The sequence below is a fragment of the Carassius gibelio genome, chromosome B12, assembly GCF_023724105.1.
Source record: "Carassius gibelio isolate Cgi1373 ecotype wild population from Czech Republic chromosome B12, carGib1.2-hapl.c, whole genome shotgun sequence".
In the NCBI taxonomy this organism is placed as follows: Eukaryota; Metazoa; Chordata; class Actinopteri; order Cypriniformes; family Cyprinidae; genus Carassius; species Carassius gibelio.
This window is the reverse complement of record NC_068407.1, coordinates 3,582,995-3,607,636: the sequence shown is the minus strand read 5'-3', so window position 1 is coordinate 3,607,636 and position 24,642 is coordinate 3,582,995. Positions and strand designations below refer to the sequence as shown.

Sequence of the window (24,642 nt, the reverse complement as noted above, 5' to 3'; positions counted from 1 at the left end):
AAGATAATTATCCAGATTGCTAATGCCCGATTTGGAGACGACAGAGACACCCATCCATTTAGTTTAGTTTGCCAGCGGATCTTTCATGGTAGAAGAAAACCCTTCCAATATGTCTAGTTAGAAGCACTTATTATTTCCATCAGACATCTCCTCACGCAATCTTTGCCTTCACCCTTCTCTAGTCACATAACTTCATGTTGATTGTTTTCATTTCTGTAAACTATATTTGCCCAAGGATAATGAGAGGCAAAATTTCAGCGTACAGGGAACAACAACACCGCACAACAAAACTGAAAAGAGTTTGTGGATAATGAGACTCTTAATGAGAGGATGATGGCATGCCCAAAATGGTACTTGATGGAATATTAAAACTGTAATGTTTGGAGCTGTGAATGCTTCACTTATAGTTTAAATGAAGGGAACAGCTGAATGCTGATCATATTGCTGCAGGCAAAAACCTACTGAGAGCATCTGGGCATCATGTAAACATTTAAGAAGCACTTAAAAAAAAAAATGATATACAATACCATTCGAAAAGTTTGGGGTTGGTAGTTTTTTTTTTTTTTTTTTTTTTTTTACTTTAGAATTTACTCACCAATGCTGCATTTATTTGAGAGTTAACAGAAATATTGTCAAATAATATCACAAAAAAATAATAATAATAATAATAACAAATATATATAATTTAATTATTATTTTATCACTGGATGGTTTTCTGTGGTCGGCGGGGCAATTATAGATTTATATTTAATGATGTGAAAAATATAATTTATTACTTAATGCATAATCCAAGCTTTATTCTTCTGCTACAGTAATGCTAGAATTATTATTTTATCTTCATCTAATTTTTATCGATTGGCAACTTAAATATCCATGAACCCTTATAAAATCTCTTAATCATATTTATAAAAAAACGTTTGAATGAATTTTATGAAACATGGGTTTCTACATCATTCACCAAACTTTCTCTGCACCACTACACAAACCGAGACAGACAGAGAGAGAAAGAGAGCAGAAGAGAATTAACTGCTGCTTGAGTGATGGCAGATGACCAGAGGCAGCAAGACACATCAGTTATCCACAGTCTCTAATGATCCTGCGTCTCTGCCGAGAAAAAATATTCGGAGAAAAAGCCACATTTAAAAAACCAGAGTGGTCTCTTGTGGGAAACTGATTTTTTTATTTTTATTTTTTTTTTTATTTTTTGTCCACATCCAAAACATTACTCTGGTGAAATTCAGTTAAAAGTCTTTGCAAACTTTGATATCATCCTTTCTGAGTGACACAAACATGTGGCGATCACTGCAAAAAAAAGACAAAAAGAAAAAAGAAAGTAAAAGGCAGATAAATATAGTGACGATAATTTCTAAAAAAATCTTATAAAAAATATATAATACTAATGATTATTAGGAACACCTGTTCAATTTCTCAATGCAATTATCTAATCAACCAATCACATGGCAGTTGCTTCAATGCATTTAGCGATGTGGTCCTGGTCAAGACAATCTCCTGAACTCCAAACTGAATGTCAGAATGGGAAAGAAAGGTGACTTAAGCAATTTTGAGCATGGCATCGTTGTTGGTGCCAGACGGGCCGGTCTGAGTATTTCACAATCTGCTCAGTTACTGGGATTTTCAAGCACAACCATTTCTAGGGTTTACAAAGAATGGTGTGAAAAGGGAAAAACATCCAGTATGTGGCAGTCCTGTGGGTGGAAATGCCTTGTTGACTGATTCAAGCTGATAGAAGAACAACTTTGACTGAAATAACTCGTTACAACCGAGGTTTGCAGCAAAGCATTTGTGAAGCCACAACACACACAACCTTGAGGCAGATGGGCTACAACTGAAGAAGACCCCACCGGGTACCACTCATCTCCACTACAAATAGGAAAAAGAGGATACAATTTGCACAAGCTCACCAAAATTGGACAGTTGAAGACTGGAAAAATGTTGCCTGGTCTGATGAGTCTCTGATGATTTCTGTTAAGACATTTAGATGGTAGAGTCAGAATTTGGCGTAAACAGAGTGAGAACATGGATCCATCATGCCTTGTTACCACTGTGCAGGCTGCTGGTGGTGGTGTAATGGTGTGGGGGATGTTTTCTTGGCACACTTTAGGCCCCTTAGTGCCAATTGGGCATCGTTTAAATGCCACGGCCTACCTGAGCATTGTTTCTGACCACGTCCATCCCTTTATGACCACCATGTACCCATCCTCTGATGGCTACTTCCAGCAGGATAATGCACCATGTCACAAAGCTCGAATCATTTCAAACTGGTTTCTTGAATATGACAATGAGTCCACTGTACTAAAATGGCCCCCACAGTCACCAGATCTCAACCCAATGGAGCATCTTTGGGATGTGGTGGAACGGGAGCTTCGTGTCCTGGATGTGCATCCCACAAATCTCCATCAACTGCAAGATGCAACATTTCTAAAGAATGCTTTCAGCACTTTGTTGAATCAATGCCACGTAGAATTAAGGCAGTTCTGAAGATGAAAGGGGGTCAAACACAGTATTAGTATGGTGTTCCTAATAATCCTTTAGGTGAGTGTATATATATATATATATATATATATATAATTTCAAACACTATATTCCAAGATTTCTGAACCCACATGAGCTTTACCTGATCAAAACTAAACTCCTCCTCTGTAAATTTTAATTCCAAATTATAAAGATAAACAAAGATTGGAGTAGTAAATGTCACAATAACCTGCAGAAAGTTCCAAAGAAAGACTACAGTCCAAAAAGGATGTGTAGCTTTTCTTTTGAGTTTGTTTTCAGAAGTGGGCGTCTTAATTCTCATTTTTAATGACAGCTTAATCATTTCAAGTGAAGAATTCCCTGAGATAAAGTTTCTTGACACCTCAAAGCAAGTTCAGAACCCACCTACACTACTTTGTTATGAAGCAAACCTGACAAAATAACCCCATAAAATGCAGAAAAAAAAAAAAAAAAATTAGTTTGACTGCAGATTCCATTTTGACATATTATGCGTGGATGAATTAATTCTCTCAACAGACTACAGGTCAGAAGTGCAGAGGGATGGAAATAAGAACTTCAAGCTGTCTTCCGGTTAAACACGCATATATTAAAATATCAAAAGCATCTCTGCAATAACACTGTCAAAGTCTGCAATTGCAAGCAACTTGTATTCACATCATCTATTTAATGTAATTGTTCAGAAGGTGCTTTCGTTGTCTGCTTTTGACTTATTCATCCCCCAAGACAGATTGCAGACTTTACAGAACAATCTAAAATGCAATAATAACAATTTATGGTCGCCCGCCATCACACTCAAGTCTGAGAAATGACTAACCCACATAACGCAGAACTATTATGCATTGATTTTTAGAGATTGCTCCGTATTTGGCTACCAAAAAAAAAAAAAAAAGTAACACAGCAGATGCTTTTCTGGATAATTGGCCATTTACGTGTCTGATTAAAATAGCGAGATTGTTATTAGCAGACATCTACAGGCTGTAAACTCCTCCATTATTTTACTGATCAGCCGAACAGCTTAATTTGATACTGTGACACAATGTTTCATTCATTTCTCCTAATGAGAGAGCGAAGCTAGCAAAACGATGGGTGCAACATCATATTTATCATTATTTAACATCTGCGTAATCAAGCCAGAACCCTGCACTTCTGCTGTGTTGTGAAAGACGACTTCTGTTCTGAATAGGGTGCCAAAATGAAGTCACCATTGTTGGGCCAAATGGACAGTATCCAACTATCTAACAGTTCAGAATATCTTCATATGTTTCTAGTCATTAGTAACTGAAACAATTAAAATACCTTAATTTAAGAAAAAATGCAGTGATTAGTCTCTACAACAAACATAACTGAATTTTTAAAGACACCAAATCATTGTTCAGTATTGATTAACAGTTTGCATGATAATGTCATGTATGTATGTATGTATATAAATAAGGGACAGAAAACAAGGAAACTGCACACGAAAAAAGATCCAACTGATTTACTGATGCACTTTCAAGGATGTTACTGTAATGTGCAATACATAATACATCATCCACATGTGTCCATCTTTGCCCTGTCCGTCCTGTCCGTTTGAGCTCTCCACGGATTGAGACCATGAATAACTTTATAAAACTGTATGATGAAATCCACATATAAGCAAGGATTTCAGCGTATGTGTCTTTTGCTCATGCTGGCAAGACTAAATACATCACACACTTTCCTGACCAGGTGGGGCATTCATTCCCTGCAGCTCTGCATGTGCTGTGCCGTTCCAGAGATTAGCTCAGCGTCAGTGTGTGTGAAAGGACAGCGTGTGTGGGCTAAGAGGGGTAAACACATGCTTACAGGCCCAGACATTGTGGACCTCGAGCGGCTGTAGGGATGGGCTCGGTATATGTCCTATCAGCACTTTGCAAAACAGCAGATTACTCCAGTACAGCATGCCTGTCACAGCTGGGAAATACGAAAAAGCTCTGAGGCATAAAACCAACAATCTATTAATAACAGAAAAAAAGAGGTGGACTTAGATGCCATGGAGAAAACTGAAATTGATTGCAAGAGCTTTTCTGGTTTCAGGTTATATTGTACACACAATATATGTGGCCTTAAAACAAACAAACAAACAAACAAAACTAAAGTGAAGTGTATTAAAGTGGACAGAATCTCACCAGTCATCTATCTGTCCATGACTACATTGCATTGTATTACACTTTTGCTTCAAGTTTGGCTTGTTTATTAGAAATTTCTGCACGACTGATGGCAAGAACTGAAATCAGAAAAATAATGACTATATATCAAGTACCCATATTTGCTACTGTACATTACTTAATTATGACTGACATTTGTTCTTCAAATTATGGAGATAACAAAAATGCCCAGGATTTTGTCTGTATCCGTCAAACATTTGTATGCGACTAGTTATACAAAATGTTTTATTGAAAAGAGCTTTTAAAAATAAAAAAGCTAAAGATTAATGTTATATTGGAATATATTTATATATATTTTTTTATATGGTTAAATTTGTAATAATTGCTTGACAAATTCTAGATTGTGTGGTGATGTTGTGGCATTGTTTTATATACAACATGTAACTTTTGAATGCACTTACATGCAACATACAATTCATTATTTAACTTTAAAGTCACAGTTTCCTTCACAGTACTGGAAAATACAGCATCAGACGTATGAAAAAGAATTTCACCGCACCTTCGGAAAAACACCTGATATCCGAACCTCCTAACAGCAAATCTCCTCAGATAACGGGTGCAGCAGCAGACGAATAAGTCAATAGTTAAGTACAGAAACTAAGTCCTTGCCATGAAAAGAGACGAAAGGAAAATCAACACTTTAATACGATCGCAGTGTAGATGAGGATGCATTCACAATGCAAGTTTTTCTTGATTGTTTAGCCGTTGTTGTTGCCTCAAACTGCCTTTGACACCATTGCTGGCAGGCGGCCCAGGGACTGAACTGTGTCTTCTGTAATTAGTCAGAAGTGAGAAACCCAATTAGGATGGAAGGTAGCTGCTTCTTCTTATTAAGCCAACAGAAGAGAGATGCCATGTCATTTGCTCAGAGGATAAAGAGAGCCTCCAAAATCCAAAGAGAGAAAGAGCGATTGCTTACATAATCTTTTTTTTTTTTTTTTTTTTTTTTTTGAGGCTTAACTGTGTCAGATTTTCCAAATGTATTCCAGAGACAGGACAGCCTCATAAAGAAAATGTCACTGTAGTGGCTTTTATCCGTTTATCACCAAAAGACGCAAAACCCTCCTCAGGTTTGAGGATTCTGTCAAAGCATTTGGATATTATGGTATATTTTAATAATGCAACAAGTGGAAAACACTTGTTTTGTCCTATACTGTATATCCTGAATATACTTGTATATTAACATCAAACACAACTCTTTGGAATGTTTTTTTTTTTTTTTTTTTTTTTTTTTTTTTTATACATGCTTTGTATATTCTTTTTAATGCATTTTGTATATCTATATGTCTAACTGATCGATTGATTCTGGAAATGTTCTAGGAAAAGTGCATACACTGTTAACATTGTTAAATTAACATTTATTTTGCAAAAATAAATGCATTTGTATTTTTATACACACAAATGACAACCATCTCTCACTTGTGAAGTAATTTCTATCACAACAATTTTGCACTTGAAATCAATTTGACCTGCAATATGATGATACATACGCAATTTAATAATTTCCAGTCAATCTGCAATTTAGTTCATGATTGAAAAGTAGGAAAATAAGATTTCATAGTCACTGATTTCATTCCCCTAAATTCTATTTAAATGCAATACATGATTTTAGATATGATGGGAATGACAGCGACTCGACCAAAATAAAGTCAAAAAGACAGATTTATTTTTCTTTTTTTTCAGTAGCATCACTTGTAACCAGTTATTTCTAAATAAAGTATGAATACATGCTTTGAAGACAGAAAAGAGTGATTGAACAGGAACAACAGCCTCCGCTTCACCTCATCCAGAGGCTTTAACCAGTCACTCCGACTAAAAATCAATACCCGCGCAGTTCATTTGAAAGCTACAGGGGGATGTTTTTACCTGTGCTTGAGGCTCTATTAGAATGATTTTGATTGGTTAATAATGACAGCTTATCTCATCAAACCTCTCTAAACACTGAACTGTCATCGCGTTGAACGACAAGACAGAGGGAAACACACGGCCCACCGAACCTGTCAAATCGTCATGTCTTCTCTGTTCAACTCATTACTGCACCCAGTGTAAACTCTCTTGTACAGCAGGACAACACAATCACATATTAACTGGGTCAGATCTGACAGGCCTGTCTGCACAGAAGCCTTGGAAAACAGCAGTACAGCCATGTTCCATCATCTTCACCTGCTTTCTTTGACACTTCATTCCCCTCTTTGTCAGAGCACCCTTATACCTCCTCCTTTTGGATTCTTTCATTTCTTTCTTTCTTTTTCTCTGAATCTTAAAGGCATAATTCACCTTTATGTCATTTAAAACGTATGTGGCTTTCTTCTGTGGAGGATTTTCCACATTCATGAGAGTTTCTTTTAAATAGAATAGAACAATGACGTTTTCGACTGACTCATTCACTTACAGCAGTTCTCAAGATTATCAGTGAAGAACTTACGTTTCAGTCTGTTTCTAACATGAAACTATGACTTCAGCAGTAGACATTGAATATAGTTTAAAAAAAAATCATACAAACCACTTTTGCATCGTCTTTGGAGATGTAGCGCATTTATGTAGTGCACAACTATCAATTTTTGCTCTTTTTTTTCACTGTAACACTTGGGATTTAATGAGCAAAGCATCAAAATATTGATCTTTGATTCCTTGAACTTCATAAACATATTCTCAGCTTTATGTGTAGGGTCTCAAAAGGCCAATTATCATGTATAAAGCTGCCCCTTTAGTTCCACTATCAATTGAGAAAACTGCTCTATTTTAATAGAGGATTTGACACCTGGAAGCTGTTATTGCAAAATCCCATTGAAACACTGTCAGCAGTCTGAGTGTTTGTGATGTGCCTAACAACGTTTTCATTAAAATAACAGAGTAATGCGGGGATGATGTCATTTTTAAAGGGGTGATAAAACATGATTTCACTTTTCTAACTTTAGCTAGTGTGTAATTTTCCTGTTTGAGCATAAACAACATCTGCAAAGTTACAACGTTCAAAGTTTTAAGCAAAGGGAGATATTTGCTTTTAAAAAAATCCATTTCTAAGGACTACAGCAAACGGCCGGTAGGGACTACACGACATTCCTTCAGGGTTGCTGACGTCACTAAGCCCAATATTTACATAAACCCCTCCTCCGAGAATAATAGATTAGGTGGGGGGCGAGGCCATTTTATATTGCTGTGGAGATTGAGAAGAGTTGTTGTATGCTGGAGTATTTTTGCCGCGATGCCGACGAAACGCTGTTATTTTCATCCGGATTGCAGGTTCACTTTGTTCAGCCTTCCTAGGGACGGGGAAGTTAGGGATCAATGGTTAAAATTTATTTTTAACTCGGTCCCTCAAAATTATTACCCAAATCTCGCTCTCTGTGCTGCACATTTTACGGAGGAAAGCTTCCACAATCTTCGCGAGTACAATGCAGGATTCGCCCAAAGGCTTGTCCTGAAAGATGGAGCAGTTCCAACTTTAAAAACAGAAGCTGTTTACGGGCCACAAGCTGTAAGTATGACTTATTTTTCGTCGATGTGTTTTACTGTATTGGTTTGTATTGCTATTGGCTGTATTGCTAATTGTGCGTTGTATCAAGGAAGTGAACAAATAACAACGCTGTTTGGCTCTGCAAACCAGTTAGTTAAATGCTTATTCATACTTAATGCGACAAACACCCTAACGTTACGAACTTTTTTTCTTAATCTCAACAACGAACTTGGAATTAGTGTATATTATTCTTTGATTAGAGCGTTTATGTATTGTTTATCTACATGTTTGTTTATCTGCAGGCATGCTAAACATGGTTCTGTGTTTGATTTGGCTACTATAGTAAAGCCAATGTTTTTGGTTAATAGTTATAGCGACAGATATTTGGTTATAAGCGTTCTAAAAATACAAAAGTAACGATTCCATTCAGTACCGATTACTATAGATCTTCACTCTTTAATCAAAAAAATCCCTTTGAGGACTAATACAATTTGTCAGAACAATTATATGAAAATCTTGCTTATGAAGCTTATTTTTTGTGGTCCAATGATTATTATCCAGTAATTTTTTCTTACTATTTGTACATGTCAAATGTATGTTTTAAGCTGTAATTTGATCATTGATTACATATTGTCATTATTTCTTACAGACAACATCTCAGCAGGGTGCGAGTTCCCAAGAGCTCCCCACTACATCTACACTTCATGAAGTTGGATGTCAGTCAGACCCTATAGAGACCGAAACTGTAGCCACAGAGATAAAGCCGAAGATGCGATCAGTGGGCACACAACTTTCAATGGGTACATTGAGCAGTTTCCACTTAAGGAGCAAAGGTATGAAATACAGACATTAAATGTGTTTGTGTTACTTTATCATATGCAGTTCTAGTACATATTGTCTTTTTTTTATTATAATTGTCATACCGGCTACTAAAACGTATGTGTATTAGAAAGTGGCTTATGTTTATCACTGTAAAAAAAATTGTAATAGCATGACCGATGGTTATGAGTAATTGTATTTTTACTTTTTTTTTTTTTTACTTGTAGGCATTCAGGCAACATATTATGGTCATGATGTGGGCACCCAAACAACTGACATGTTTCCTGATGTGCAGCTGTCTTCAACACCAGTAAGTGGCTCAGTCTTCAGGCCCAGTAAGAGACCTCGTCTGGTGTTAGATGAGGAAGAAGAATCAGAATTAAATGTTGAACCCACTGATTCCACATATAACCCAGATTCTGTTGTCACTGAAGAATCAGAATTGGCGTAAGATATAAATACATATTTACGCACTTTTTTACTAATACATTTGTGTTTAAAAATATATATAAAACATGAAAGCAACTTCCTAATATTTATTCTTTTTATATTGCCTTAGGATAGATCCACAGCCCGACCACAGCGATAACAAATACATTGTTTTTGAAAGCTGTCTTCGAGAGCTATTTGTGTCCTGTCCAATTTGTAAGACAAAGTGTGTTGTCCAGAGCAGACGAAGGGGGACTTTTGTTGCATTCACCCAGCTTTGTGAAAAGTGTAACTACTACAGACAGTGGCAGAGCCAGCCCATTGTTGGGAGTACCCCACTTGGAAACCTGCTATTGTCTGCTGCAACGTATTTTACCGGTGGATCTTTTAAACAACTAGAGAAGGTATTACAATTTACAATAAAATTCACAAAAAAATACTGTGTTGTTTCTGTATGTATGTACTGTATGATTTCTATGTTAATAGATTTTCAAAGCCATGAAGCTCCAGATGATGCGTTTCGTAACTTTTAGGATTCATGCCAGGAATTTCATTGAGCCTACCATAATACACAAGTGGAACCAAGATCAACTGAATCTTATAAGACAGCTGCAAGAGGGAGGAAATGTTGCTGTGGCTGGAGATATGCGTGCTGACACGCCAGGTACATTTAGAGTATATTTTAAAAAATCACACCGTTTATTTTATAGTCTTTGAGTTCTCCTAAAATATTATGATACTGATGTTCTCAGTAATGTTCTATATCTGATTATGATGTTTACAATAGGACACTCAGCAAAATTTGGCAGCTACACCATTATGCACATGGAAACCAACAAAATTCTGGATCTTCAACTAGTTCAGGTTAGTAATTAAGCATTTAAAAAAAGGATAAATTTTCTTTTATCTGTTATTGTTTTTACTCTACTCTGTTTATACATTTGAAATGTTGTGTACCCAACAACAGAGCAATGAGGTTGGTGGAAGTTATCATATGGAAAAGGAGGGATTGAAGCGTTGTCTCGATAAGCTGGAGTCTAATGGTTTAGCTGTTGACTACATCGTCACCGATCGCCATCCGCAGATTCAGAAGTACCTGAGGGACCGCAATATCACTCAGTTCTATGACGTGTGGCACTTTGAGAAAGGTAATTATTTATCTTTGTATTATTAATTGATACTTATTCAGTTAATTGTTAAACCTAACTTGTACATTTATATTTTTGGGGTAATTAGATTTTCTTGAAATAATGATTGTACAACCAAGCTTTTACTTTGTACAGGTTTATCTAAGAAACTTGACAAACTTTCAAAAATGAAGGACTGCGAGGTGCTGAAAAAGTGGTTGCACAGCATCAAAAACCATGTTTACTGGAGTGCGATTTCCTCTGAGTCTGGGCCAGAAAAGGTGGCGAAGTGGAATTCACTGCAGAACCACATACAAAATGTACATGTTCATGAGAACCACCTCTTCCCCAAGTGTGAACACCCTGACAAAGTTTCCAGGGATCCAAAAAAATGGTTCCAACCAGGTATGACTGTATAGAGAGACAAATGACAATAGAATGACAGTAAAATAGTAAAATTTTGAGATTTTCTTCATATTTGATCTGTTTGGCTACAGGATCAATAGCGCTCCATAAAGTGGAAAAGCTATTATACAACAAGAGGGTTCTCAAGGATATAGAAAAGCTCAGCCACAACTTTCAGACGTCATCACTGGAGGCTTTCCACAGTCTGATTTTGCGTTTTGCCCCAAAGAACGTGATTTTCCCTTTCATAGGAATGTTGTGCAGGTAATAATCTTTGACATGTTCAGAAATATTTATAAACATTGTTCCTAACAATTTTTATGGAAATGTTTTTTTTATTCATTATTTTATTAATATTAATAATCTTTCCCTATAATAAATAATGTTCTTTCCTAATAAGGAAGAAACAGGTAAAATAGGTTAGGAGCCTTGCCTGTGGCCCTATGTTATCTATGTTATGAGTAGCAGAGATATAAAGAGATCGAGAGCCTCCCATCTTGGCGAGCACTCTCACATTCTCTTGACTGACTGTGCGACTGTGAGCCTTTCTTGCAAGAAAGAAACCATTATAATCATTGATTGAACATTTGTCTCTTATTCTGAATTGTTTGTTTATTTGTCACAACACAGTTTACTAATCTTTTCATATGTTATGGATTGTCCACTGATTACAGGCTGTATCTTGCAGCAATGCACTATAATGAAAATGCTAACCGTGAGCAGGCAACAACAACTGAAGGACAGGCTGTGTATAAGTTCGTTTTTCCAAAGTCCAAAAAAGGGGAATGCACAGCAAAGCCAGTGAAAATAGAACCAACATACAGTAAGTTGTAAAATGTTTTATTAACAATAATATAACAAAAGCTATAATGAAATAAATATAAGCTTACAAAAAATATTTATAAATATTACACAAATGTTAATTATAAAACAAAGGTAGATTATTTATCAGTAATTATATAAACCCATAGAGGGACTCAGTATTCTGTTCTTTACAGACTATGTCGATGACCTTATGAGCCTTCTGTTACATAAAGTCTTTGTGGACCCCAAGCCATATGCGGAAGAGCTGCATGCAATCCCCATTCCACCTCCTCTGTCATCACAGTATGAAAAACCTTCCAAAGAAGAGGTGATTGCCCAGCATGTGTCACGATTCAGTCGAGGGGTGGCCGGAACCCAACATACTGTCCCGCTGGATCAGGAAACTGTAGGCGGATCCGGTTAACAACACATGAGGGGATGACAACCCTCACACTACGTCCTAGGTAGCCCCAGCACCAGCTGACAAAGCTGCGATAGGCCAGATAACGGAAGCGCCTATGGCAGGAACACAAAACCTCAATATTGTGTATAAAACCAGTGGTATATTGGAAACCTGTATATGTGATGTGAAAATATGTTTGATAAAAATTGATATTTTGATTTAATTTTTGTCTTTGAATAACATGTCTTGTGTAAATATATATTTATATATATTTGTTTTTTATTTATATTATTTTACACAACATAATTTCATTAAATTTAATAAATACTTACTCCTCTTCATTTCTGCGTCTCACTGGTCCATAGTCGGCTCTAAATATCATTGATATTTTGCAAAGTATACGGATTTAAGCAGTTTGGTTCAAAACCTGGATGCTCAATCATATATTTAGGAGGGTCTGGAACCTCCATCATTCGTTTTACAACCTAAACAGTAATGTAAGACAATGAGAACATACTGTACAATTAACCTATGTTCATCTTTTAAATATGAAAAAAGGATTATACAGAACTATTAACACGTTATGCATAATTTTGGTACTAGCTTATTACACTACCTTCTGTATTTCTTTGCAGCGGATGTTTTCCTCTTCAGTTGGCATTTTTGCACAGTTATTACATGTACACCTAATAAAATATATATATTTTTTAAATAAAAAAGGTTCTTGAATACTTTTGTTAATAGACAAACACTTATTATTGTTATAAATTCAACATCAACTATTATAATTAGTACAATTAAATAACAGCGTATCTAAAAAAGTATTAGATCACAACAATAAAAAACATAACATTCTGAAACGTCATTTAACAGCCGTTCTTGAACAGGAAATGCTCGATCATCTTCATCAAAATTTTCTGGGTCCGATTCGGGCTCAAATTGGTATGGTTTTATTGACGCCATTGTTTCTAATACCCCCAAAGCACAGACTACTGGTAAAGGTAAGGGGCATGACGTTACCGAAAAACACACCCAGTGTGTTGTGATTCGCTAGTCGGTTAGCGAATCACAACACACTGGGGCAGCTAACCAATCTGAGCCCATTGCTATTTTTGTGGGACTGGCTTCATAGAACCCGGAAACCATCAGACCGTTTTACAAGGAGGGACAGAGCAGTGTAGAGTAAAGGTAAAATATATGAAAAATAATGCATTTTTTTAAAAAACGAAGCATGAGCATATGTTACAGTGCACCCCACAAACACAATCAAGCCTTCGAAAAACCGTGTTTTACCACCCCTTTAAGCTAAACCAGAATATAGTATTACTCTGGTTCCCTCAACAAAAAGCTAATAGCCATTGCATATTATATTATTGTAAAAATAAGCTCTGAGACCAACAAAAGTTCATGACTCTTAAAAGTACTGTTCATCAGGCATGTCTAAAATGGACTATAAAATTAAAGTATAACCATATACTTTAATTTTATAGTCCATTTTAGACATGCGGTACTGTGACTAAGTAACTTTACAACTAACTTAAACAAGACTTAGTAGAATATTAGGTTATACATAAAGTATTAGCAAATACTGTTAGTTGATGGGTGATATGTACAGTAGTTGCAAAGTTATAGTTAGTAGAATGCCTAAAGTGGACTATCAAATTAAAGTGCAACCTCAGTAATCTTTACATTGTGAAGCATAAATATAATTACCAGAGGTAAAATTCTATTCTATGTTTATGTAAAGAGTGACAAGTTAGAAAGTTTCAGATCGAAAAGTGCAACAGTGTGAGCATACACACATAAGGTTGTAAAAGCAGACTAGTTAGTAGATGAGTTTACCTGTTAAGTGATGATGTTTAATGTCATTGAAAACTTCTGTGGTTTTATTTAACCACTTGTTAGGAACCACTACTTTAGAGACATACAAATCTTAAAAAAATCATCACAAGCTGGGTGTTACTGATGCATTTTAAGTTGTAGAACAAAATATGGGTAATCCACAGCCTATATTTCATGCATTTAAACAAACAAAAAAATTGGCTTTGAGAAAATGAAAATTGAAGTTCAAAAATGCAAACTCATTTCTAAGTTTTAGGGTTCATTTCTGCAGCATTGTATGAACAAGTTTCTTTACTTGTTTATAGGGTGTCAAAAACATATATGTATGTATATATGTTTAACAGTAGATGTAGTATATTAAATCTGATGTAGACAATGGGTAACACAACAAAGTGTTTTTCATAGTTCACCCAGTATAACATTTAGAAGGGGCAACTAAAATAGGAGATTTACAAAATACTGTGGCACTTCATCAAAAACTGAAAGCAGCAACGAGGGGTCTTTTGAAAGCACTATTGCTTTATTTTTCTAGCAGTCCCGGATGTGTACCTGAAGAATGTCGCATGGGCTTGACAACAGGGGGAACAGGCAATTGGCAGCGGTAAACTGTGAAGGAAATGGGATGAAATTCTAAGAACAAAGGATGCAAAAATGGAACTTCCTGAAAATAAGCTTCATATAAATGCTAACAGACTCATATCAGAACTCACAGTGGACTTACAATGTTCCTTTTTTCCCAAGGAATCCATTATTTATTATTACTCTAGTCAGTTTCTGGTTACCAATCGACATTATAGTGGTTCAACAACTGCAATGGATTTTAACTTCATGCCTTGCAACTTTTCACCTTACACCTTACACATTCCCTGGAAGCTCATATTACTGTAACACTCCATCGTTGAGGTGTAATGTCTCATGTGTACTACACTAGATACCACGTGACCCAATGGCAATTTTTATGTCCGTTGCTCATTAGCATTTCAAACATAGTCCCTCGTGCCAACCCCTGGCTTGTTAGCAACCCCAAAAGAGCTACAGAGTTTATTCATTAGCAAAATGTGGCTTCATTGCAATACTGTATACTGTATGCATGCATATACTGTATATACCTTCCAGTACACAGCTATATTTAAGTTATGTCTAACATATCTCTGGTATCATTCCTGAAATTGATTTTTACATAGGTACTTCTAAAATAGCAAGCAAGCATTTGTTGATAAAAGCCTCGCTGAGTGTCACATCTAATCAAGAGTCAAGAATCACTGGAAATAGCTGGGAATGGAGGGAAGGGTCAGTCGTAATGGTAAAAAGGCAAAGTACTGCATCTCTTTACTTTAAGCAAGGGGAGAAATGAAGAGAGAAGCTTTTATCATAGCATTTTCAGTTTCAAGGCAATCAGCTTCAGACGGCCTCTTGAGTGACCCCACGGTGAGCTCCTGTCAACTGAGTCAGCAGAGGGTGGCTGTCACAGAAAGATGGAGAGTTGAAGAGGACCTTCTCCTCAGCTGATGGGACTAAATGTTGCTTCAAATGTGAGGAAAAAAATAAAATAAAGAGAAGGGTGAATAGAATGCAAGAGTGAAATCAACCTATAGAGAAAGAGTTCAATGGTTTATAAGGTCAAAATTGACATAAAACATGACTCACAGTCCATTTTAATCCCACATTTCAAAATCAAACATAGAAAGAAAAAAAAGAAGAATAAAAAAGAGGAGATAACCCAGGTTCATCAAAATATATGACTCTGCCTCTGCAAAAATGACCTATACATATACTTCACAGCAGTTTTCAGCTAAAATTAACACTAGAAGTAGTAAAAGGTAAGTGTTGAGTTTGTAAGCATTCATACAAAGCTGATTTTTTATTCCATTTTTACATCCTTTGTTCTTACAATTTCAGCCCATTTTCTTCACAGTTTAGTGCTGCCATTCACCTTTTCCCGCTGTTGTCACTTGTATTAGACCAAGCATCAACGTTCTTTAGATCCACAGCCAGAGCTGTTTTAAAAATCAAGAAGAAATAAAAGTAATAGTGCTTTTTGAAAGACTGATTGTTACTTTTAATGAAGTGCCACAACATTTTAAAGGTAATATCTGAAACCTAGGCTCATTGTAAAATGTAACATGCTTCTACCTACATTTTTACAAAACTGCAAAAAAAAAAAAAAAACAAAAAAAAAAAAACTGTACATACAATTTGTAATTGGCAGTAAAATATCAACAACTTGAATTCCTTTTCACAAAAAAATATAATTAAAGGGGTTATTAATTATCGATGAATAAAGATAATTTTTTTACATGACTTCACAAAACACTATTATTGTGGTGCATGACTTCTGCCATCTGCATCATATAACCATCTACATACTGCAGTGATGGGAATAACGGCGTTATAAATAACGGCGTTACTAACGGCATTACTTTTTCCAGTAACGAGTAATCTAATTGATTACTCTTCTCATCTTAATAACGCCGTTACCGTTACTGCCAAAAAATGCGGCGCGTTACTATAACTGATGATGAAGCTGTTTTTTTTTTTTCATCAGACCAACTAGATTTCTGAGCGAGAGGCAAATACTTTTTTTTACTGTTCTTCCTTGGTTAGTGGGCAGAGCACGAGACAAGCGCATAAATGCTGACGATTGGCTGAGGTAGAGTAAAATTTCATTGTAAGCCAATCAGAGGTAGAGTTGGGCGGGTTTTCGAAAGTACGCATAGTAGTGATGGGAATTCGGCTCTTTTGACTCAGCTCACTGAAAAGAGCCGGCTCTTTGGCTCACAAACGGCTCTTTAAATGACTTTGACTATAATATTTCAATTTTTATTACATAATTATTTAATTTCTATAGGCTTAATTTGAAAAAATAGAGTTGGCTCTTCAGATATGCGAGCCAGCTCTCGAAGTTCAACTAAAAAAGCCGGCTCTTAGAGTCGGCTTATTGGCGAATCGCGAACGACTCATCAAAAGCTCATTCGCGAACGAGTCGATCCATCATCACTAACGCTCATTCGCGAACGACCCATCATCGGACAGGACAGGACACACAACGAACAACACAAGCCAGTCAGTCAACCAGAGACAGGTATGGCGACGAGCCCAAATAATCCAAAAGTAGCCTTCTCTAAATGGAAGTATATACATTACTTTTTCCTTCAAGAAATTAAAGAAACAATAAAAGGAAATATCAAAAGTTTCCAAAAATCTATCGTGTTATTTGCATTGATCCACTATATAAACATAATATCTACATACATGCCATTTGATTGGAGGCTAGTCTCACTTTGTCCCACAGCAACTTTTTTTTTTAGATGTGTGTACAATGTTTCATGTTTCTGTTAATAATGTATTGTATTAAGTGTCCATTTCATTATAATATTCAGATTTATCATAAATAATTGAACATGCACATGTATTTTAAGTTCCTTTAAAGAGGGGTAGAGGTGGGGTCACGTTTGAGCATTTAAAATGTAATTTTACTTGAAAGTAACGCAATAGTTACTTTCTTAAGTAACTAGTTACTTTAAAAATTTGTAACTGAGTTACTAATTTAGTTACTTTTTGGAAGAAGTAACTAGTAACTGTAACTAATTACTTTTTAAAAGTAACTTGCCCAACACTGACATACTGTATGTACAGCTTTTCTGATTTAGTAAACTTGCTTGTTAGCTCACCCGGTATGGCATTGCTTGTGATATGGAACATCCCTGTGAAATGTGAAAAGTGAAAACTCACAACAAGAACTAAAAATGCTGTAGATGGGAGTTAAAATGTCATGGTTGGTTGGTGGTTAAGGTTTAAGGTAGGTTTTAGTGTAGATGATACATTAATTTTAATTAATTACATTGTATATATAACAATTTTAAGCAACTACAACTTAAATTCCAATAACAACAAACTGACCAGTCACATATTTTACTAGAATATCTGCTTAAAGTCTATAGCATTTCCAGAAGTGTGTGTGTTCTCGAGTCCGACCATCTGAAGGACAAAGAGACAGTAAGGACATCTCTCTGCATATGGCATTTGAGTGCCACTGAGGAGGGGTCTAACACTGAACATGTCTGACTGGCCGACATTTACTAAAGAGATGACAGACGACAACAAGGACTAGAGTCATGAAGCATACACACATTAGGACAAAAGCAAGCCACTGCTGAATAAATAAGAGAAGTGCTTTTATTATTTTCAACAAGGTCAGAGTTTAGTCTGGCTTAAGACAATTTTCTGAGGTTTCAAAGTGCCCTGTGAGACAATTTGACTTTGCATATGATTGGAACCTTCCTTCTATAACAAAAAATATTATGGTAATATATAATTATCATAAATCAGCTTTAGTGTGCGTATGCTGTGTATATTACATATCTGAGTGAAATAATAATAATAATAATAATAATAATAATAATAATAATAATAATAATAATGTCTGGAATACAGCACAAGAGACCCTTATGTTATAAACACACAACGTTTTGATTGGTGCAGTTTTGGTGAACATAAAAGACATCTTTCAAAAACATATATATATATAAACACACACACACACACACTCACACACACACACCATAAAAATTTGGGTTTGGTAACACTTTTTTAAAAATGTTTTGCTAATAATTCTCTTATGCTCATAAATGTTGAAAATAGTTGTGCTGCTTATTATTTTGTTGAAATTATGTATTTATTTGAAAAAAAAAAAAAAAAAAAATTTGTAACATTACATTGATTCGATTAAATGCATTCCTGCTGAATAAAAGTATATATATATATATATATATATATATATATATATTTTTTTTTTTTTTTTTTTCTTTAAAAACTTTTAAGCTGCAAACTTGTCTGTATCTCTGGAGAGCGGGACTTTTTCACTTAACATGGTACAACTAAAACATAATTATCAGAAAGGGTGAAAAATGTTCCTCTCTGGTCTGTCATGTTTTATGTTGCTCTCACTGGCACGGACATTTAGTCCTTCTTGGAGTTAAGGGCTTATGAAAGTTGAAGACGGAAACTACCAAAGTTGCTTATGCCGTTAGAAGTATGACACAAGTTCTCCACTCAAATCTTTTTTTTTTTCTTCAGGAGCATCCCTGAACTCAACCACTATTTAAGCTCATTAAATGTCTGAGTCTGACAGAAATGTATTATCCCAAGAGTCCAATATTTCTAACCCAGAGATTTACAATTCACTTATCACATTTTCTTCACTGGGTCTGGAACTTTCTGCTATTTTCAAAGCAGCCCCGTGGAATTCAATAAAGTCTCCTACACTTCCAGGAAGGACTGTATACTGGACCTGCATACTGAACTATCACTCTTAACAGAGGATGTCAAGCTGCAGTAAAGCAGAATTTAACAACAGGCTCTATTAAAGATTTATTTAACATGTCCATAGTAAGAGATTCTGACACGTTCGCTTGGATATCAGCAATTTTTCAATAGATTCTCTCAGTTTTTCTCTCAGACTACATTAGATTCAGTAGAAACATTCAAGAGCTGTCTGATCTATACTGTATAGTCCATAACAAGAGACACTTTGTTTAACTCCAATTTGGCAAATATGAAATCTATACTGATCCTGCAGATTTGCTTTATTCAACATCAAGAAGATTGGGCCCTTTCTTTCGGAACATGCTGCACAACTTTCTGCACACACATTTATGTCTTGAATGACCTGAGGGTGAGTAAATGTTCAGCACATTTAAAATTTTGGGAAAAACATTCCTTTGTATTTGTATATGCTGTATTTTCCATGAACAAAACCATTAAATTGAATGCTAAAGGCTGGGGAGTTTGTATTTATTTATTTATTTATTTATTTATTTATTTATTTTATGTATAATCCTTTTAAACATTTACTGTATATATTAAAATGTGATATGCAAACAGTATGTGCCATATGTTCATCATGCACTCAAGCCACGTGTTTTATTTGTGGTTTACACCCACGTGGCCTTTTAAGAGATATGGTTTATGCACAAGATATCGACCACATTAATGATAAATGACTTGCTATAATACTGGATCATGTAGAAAGTGCGAAAAAGCCAAACAAACATCCTCCCTGCTGAGTCTAACCAGATTCAGAAAAGCTCCATTCATTGAATTATTTGTGTGTGCAAGAGACTATATGGAAGGCTTGTTGCCTCGTGCAATTGACCGATTCACTATTACAATATTCCAGCCTGAGTGATCTTACTTATGTATGATTTTAAGCTGAATATAGCCACATTCACTAAAGGAGATCCGTCAGAACTCTGCCTGTAATTATGAGTTTGACAGCGCTCTCAGTCCCTGACATACACAGACGTTTCAGATGGGCTTTAGTAGTCTGGTGGCACTAGAGGGCTGGTAATTGGAACAACACTGCTGTGTATTAGCAATCACAACACAGTGGGATAGACCAGCTAAAATCTCCCACTGCTTAAAGCCTTGCTCATCTGAGCAATGGGCCGCCAGTGACAGGAACACCACGCGGTGCAGTCATTATTTACTTTGACTACTTCTTTATTGAGGTTCCTCTCATAGGATGGACTCTGGAGAGACTACAAGAGACGTTCAAACAGATAACCACAAGAAAAAAAAAAACATTTGTCTAGTTACGTCCATAGATTCCAATATGTTTTTCTAAATGCATGCATTAGTTTCACTTGAAATAAGTTATGTACTGTATGTGTTTTCTCATTATATCTGGCTGTTTGTAATGTTTTGCGTCAACACATCTTAACTGCAGAGTACACAATCTCCTAGCAGCTTCTGTCAATTTGTGTTAATTTAATTTCAAACTTCTCAGAAAATTAATGGCAAATAGCTTGTGATGTTCCCTATTTGTATGTTACTTTGGATCAAAGCATCTGCTAAGTGAATAAATGTCAGTGTAAATATGAGTTGTTGTGTATGCAACTTATTTTAACCAACGATTAATTGAACTTCCTTTTTTCCTTTTTCTCACTTTTTATTTATAGAATAATGAGCTTTTTAAAATTAAAGTCATTTTGACACAATATTTGCCCATTAATCTTAGTCATATTTGTATTTATATGTGGACATATTTTAAAAAAAGTATTTTAAGTGCATATAAATTATTATTATTATTATTATTATTATTATTATTATTATTATTATTATTATTATTATTATTATTATTATTATTATTACAGAATTACATTTAGCATGGGTATTGTCACAGACAGTAACACAAAACACTTAAGACATCACTGACTCAAAACGTTATAGTTACTGAGATACAGCCCATCTGACATCTTACTAGTGTCACAACTAACCCAGTGTTCTCAATGATTTCATTCAAGTTCTTAAATATTAATATTTACATATACTAACAACGTTTTGTCATGTTTCAGACAATAATACTCACCAACACACAATGGAAACACACACACGCACACACACACACACACACAAGTTTGTTTTTGTGGAAAGTGGGGACATTTCATAGGTGTAATGGTTTTTATACTGTACAAACTGTATATTCTATGGCCTTACACCAACCTTACACCTAACCCTAACCCTCACTGGAAACTTTGTGCATTTTTACTTTCTCAAAAAAACTCATTCTGTCTGATTGATAAGCATTTTGAATAATGGGGACATGGGTTATGTCCTCATAAGTCACACTCTCCTTGTAATAGCTGTGTCATACCCATGTCATTATACAGAGTTGCTGATATGTCACAAGAGCATACACACACACACACACACACACCCAGTGGATCAAAGTCCACCCCCAACTGTTCTCTCCCAAACCATAAGAAGAAGAATCGGTGCTGATCTCCAAACAGAAGACATGCAAGAAGACACACTTATGGATGCTTACTGTCTGTTAAGAACGGGCCTCCAGAGATTCCCAGGAGAACTGAGGGCAGTGAGGGAGGGTCTGCCCAGATATCTGTCAGCCTCTCCAGGACAGCTATTGGCTGACTGGCAAAGAGTCTCTATGTGACTTTGATGGAAGCCCTGTGGTGTATGGCTTTGGCTCACGGAACGTTGCAGAAAGGCACAGCTTCTCATTATCCAAACACATTAAGGCATAGTTCACCTGCCCAATATCAGACTATTAGGCTTGGCATCCGGTACCAGGGTGACGGCAATGTGGCACAACCCTGAATCTGCCGACCTTATGCTGTTTTCCGACGCCTTCTTGAGCAGTCGGAGGATCACGATTGCTTGTTAAGAGAATGAAGTCTACCCATTTAGCAGGAAGCCTCCTGAGGGGGAGACATGAAATTCCCCATGGATACATTCTGAGGATCTCAGAATTCAAAGATATAAATAGAAAGTAGCAGAAAGCAAACATATGTAAACAGGCATCTGTGGCTGCGCTGGAGCAAAACAATGTGCATAAACCACTCCACAAATAAACAATCATTTTACATAAAGTTAACCCAGAATAATAAATAGCTGGTTTAAAAACATCAAATATCTGATCTAATCAAAGTCAATATTTTATCTCTATTGCCAAAGTTATTATGAGGGAAAACTTATCTGACAATCTTTTTTTTTTTTTTTTTTTTTTTTTTTTTTTTTTTTGTAATATAAAAAAAATAATATGGTGATTGTATGCTAATTTATAATTAATTATAACAAAATATAATAATTGCAATAATTATAAATTCAATTATCAATTTTAATTTTGATAATTATATGAAGTATATACAGTATATAAATTATATAATTATTACACATTTTGGTAGCAGTATTAAAAAGTGTTTTTTTTTTTTTTTTTTTTTTTTTTTTTTAAGGAGTAGTTCACTTCCAGTACAAAAGAATTACAGATAATGTACTCACCCCCTTGTCATCCAAGATGTTCATCTCTTTCTTATTCAGTCGTAAATAAAAAAAAAAAATCACAAAAAGTTGTGGCCTAGTGTTTAGAGAGTTTAACTTTTAACCCTAAGGTTGTGGGTTTGAGTATCGGGCTGGCAATACCACAACTGAGGTGCCCTTGTGCAAGGCACTGAACCCCCAACTGCTCCTCGGGCACTGCATCATAAATGATGCCCACTGCTCCGGGTGTGTGTGTGTTCACCGCTGTGTGTGTGCATTTTGGATGGGTTAAATGCAGAGCACGAATTCTGAGTATGGGTCACCATACTTGGCTATATATCACGTCAATAAAAAAAAAAAATAATAATAATAATAATAATAATAAAATAAAATAGTTACGTTTTAATTAATGTTTAACTTTTTCTTATGGAAACTGATGCAAGATTTCACTGTTCAATTTAGCCCTTGCAGGCGTCATACAAGATTAGTTTATTAGTAAGTAGAAAGCTCATGCTTACAGCGTGCATCTGCTAAAATATGAAATATTGAACAGCTCAAGCATGTTTTATTCTGCCTGAGGAATTGTTTGTATGTGCGCTTGATTTGTGTTGCTTCCTCCCTGCTCCGTGTTTATCTCTCCTCAGCACCGGACTGCTTTCTCACAGAATAAGGAAAGGATCTAATTAGACACACGGAAATGTATAAATGCTCCCCATGTGATGCCAGAATGTTGCTGACGGATTTGGGGCCAAATCTGGCTCTTGTACAAGCCTTCATTAAAACACAACAGCATCGCCTTCAGTTGTCGGTCTCGTTTCCCATAATGCCACAGGGTTACCATGGAGATGAGGTTGATTGCGCTCCCTGCTCATGTCAAGTGTGTCACCCTTTGAAATGATGTTTAAGGTGTTCCAAGTTGTTTTGCTAATTGCAACCACATGCTTTCTTCTCAAACCCCACCATCCAAAAACATTCTGAAAACCACATTAGACCAACATACTGCAAGTGATTCAAATGAAAGTAATAGGAAAGACTAAAGAAAACCAATTTAGCATTGCAAGCTTATGTAGGATAAAATGAATTAAGATTTTTTTTTTATTTTTATAATTAATTTGTGCACACAAAGGCTGCATTTATTTGACCAAACCTATGGTAAAAAAAATAGTAATATTGTGAAATATGTATACAATTTTAATATTTTATATTTAATATTTTTAAATAAATTAATGTAAATGCAAAGTTGAAGGTTTTGCATTTTTAAATATATTTTTTTTTAGTCTTTATATATACACATTTAACTTAAATAATAATAATAATAATAATAATAATAATAATAATAACTTTTTTTAATTTATTCTGAATTCAATAATTTAACTGTTTTTAAATATATATATTTTTTATTTTAATTTTAAAATGATGCAAAACTCAGTTTTCAGTCAGATTTAACTTACAATCTTGAGCCCTAAGCATAGTCATGTTGTTGGTTTTATTGGTTGACCAATAAAGTCTTGCTTGGATAGGCTAGTTAAGAAATCTGGTGGGACATCAATACAGTATTAATACCAAAACATATTATATAGTGACCAGCATGTGTAAAATGATCTGCAGACAGGAAGCGTTTAGTTTTCTGAATGGCTAAAAGCACTATTTTCTGCCATTTTCAGAGCCTAGGGCTGTCACCGAGACAGACGATTTCTCAGGACTCCAATTTCAATGATATCTTTTAGGTAGAAGGGACATTTCTGCTTGCTTTTATTCGTGCTATTCCAAAAATCCCTTACAGCACCTTTAGAGGTACAATGTAAGGAATGAACTACCGCAAGCAATTAACTGGGTGTCACAGTTCCCCGCCAAGAAATAGACTGTAAATGCCAGAGA

At 35.4% G+C, this 24,642-nt stretch overlaps 1 protein-coding gene across 1 annotated transcript; it reads left to right on the top strand.

Annotated features, from left to right (window-relative positions):
• The first annotated feature begins 7,905 nt into the window (after positions 1-7,905).
• LOC127969285 (uncharacterized) lies at positions 7,906-12,485 on the top strand. The gene is made up of 11 exons (XM_052571136.1): positions 7,906-7,977; positions 8,807-8,990; positions 9,204-9,423; positions 9,536-9,809; positions 9,892-10,069; positions 10,193-10,269; positions 10,373-10,553; positions 10,689-10,937; positions 11,030-11,201; positions 11,612-11,760; positions 11,936-12,485. Exons 1-11 carry the CDS (start codon positions 7,906-7,908, stop codon positions 12,163-12,165), a joined length of 1,986 nt encoding a protein of 661 aa, XP_052427096.1. The 3' UTR covers positions 12,166-12,485.
• The last annotated feature ends 12,157 nt before the right edge of the window (positions 12,486-24,642 follow it).

Excerpts from the sequence above, each read along its gene's own strand:
- LOC127969285 (XM_052571136.1), top strand. The coding sequence starts at position 7,906 with ATGCCGACGAAACGCTGTTATTTTCATCCGGATTGCAGGTTCACTTTG. Across the intron at positions 10,938-11,029 it reads AAAAAAATGGTTCCAACCAG|GATCAATAGCGCTCCATAAA; the intron begins GTATGACTGTAT and ends GTTTGGCTACAG. Across the intron at positions 11,202-11,611 it reads TTCATAGGAATGTTGTGCAG|GCTGTATCTTGCAGCAATGC; the intron begins GTAATAATCTTT and ends CACTGATTACAG.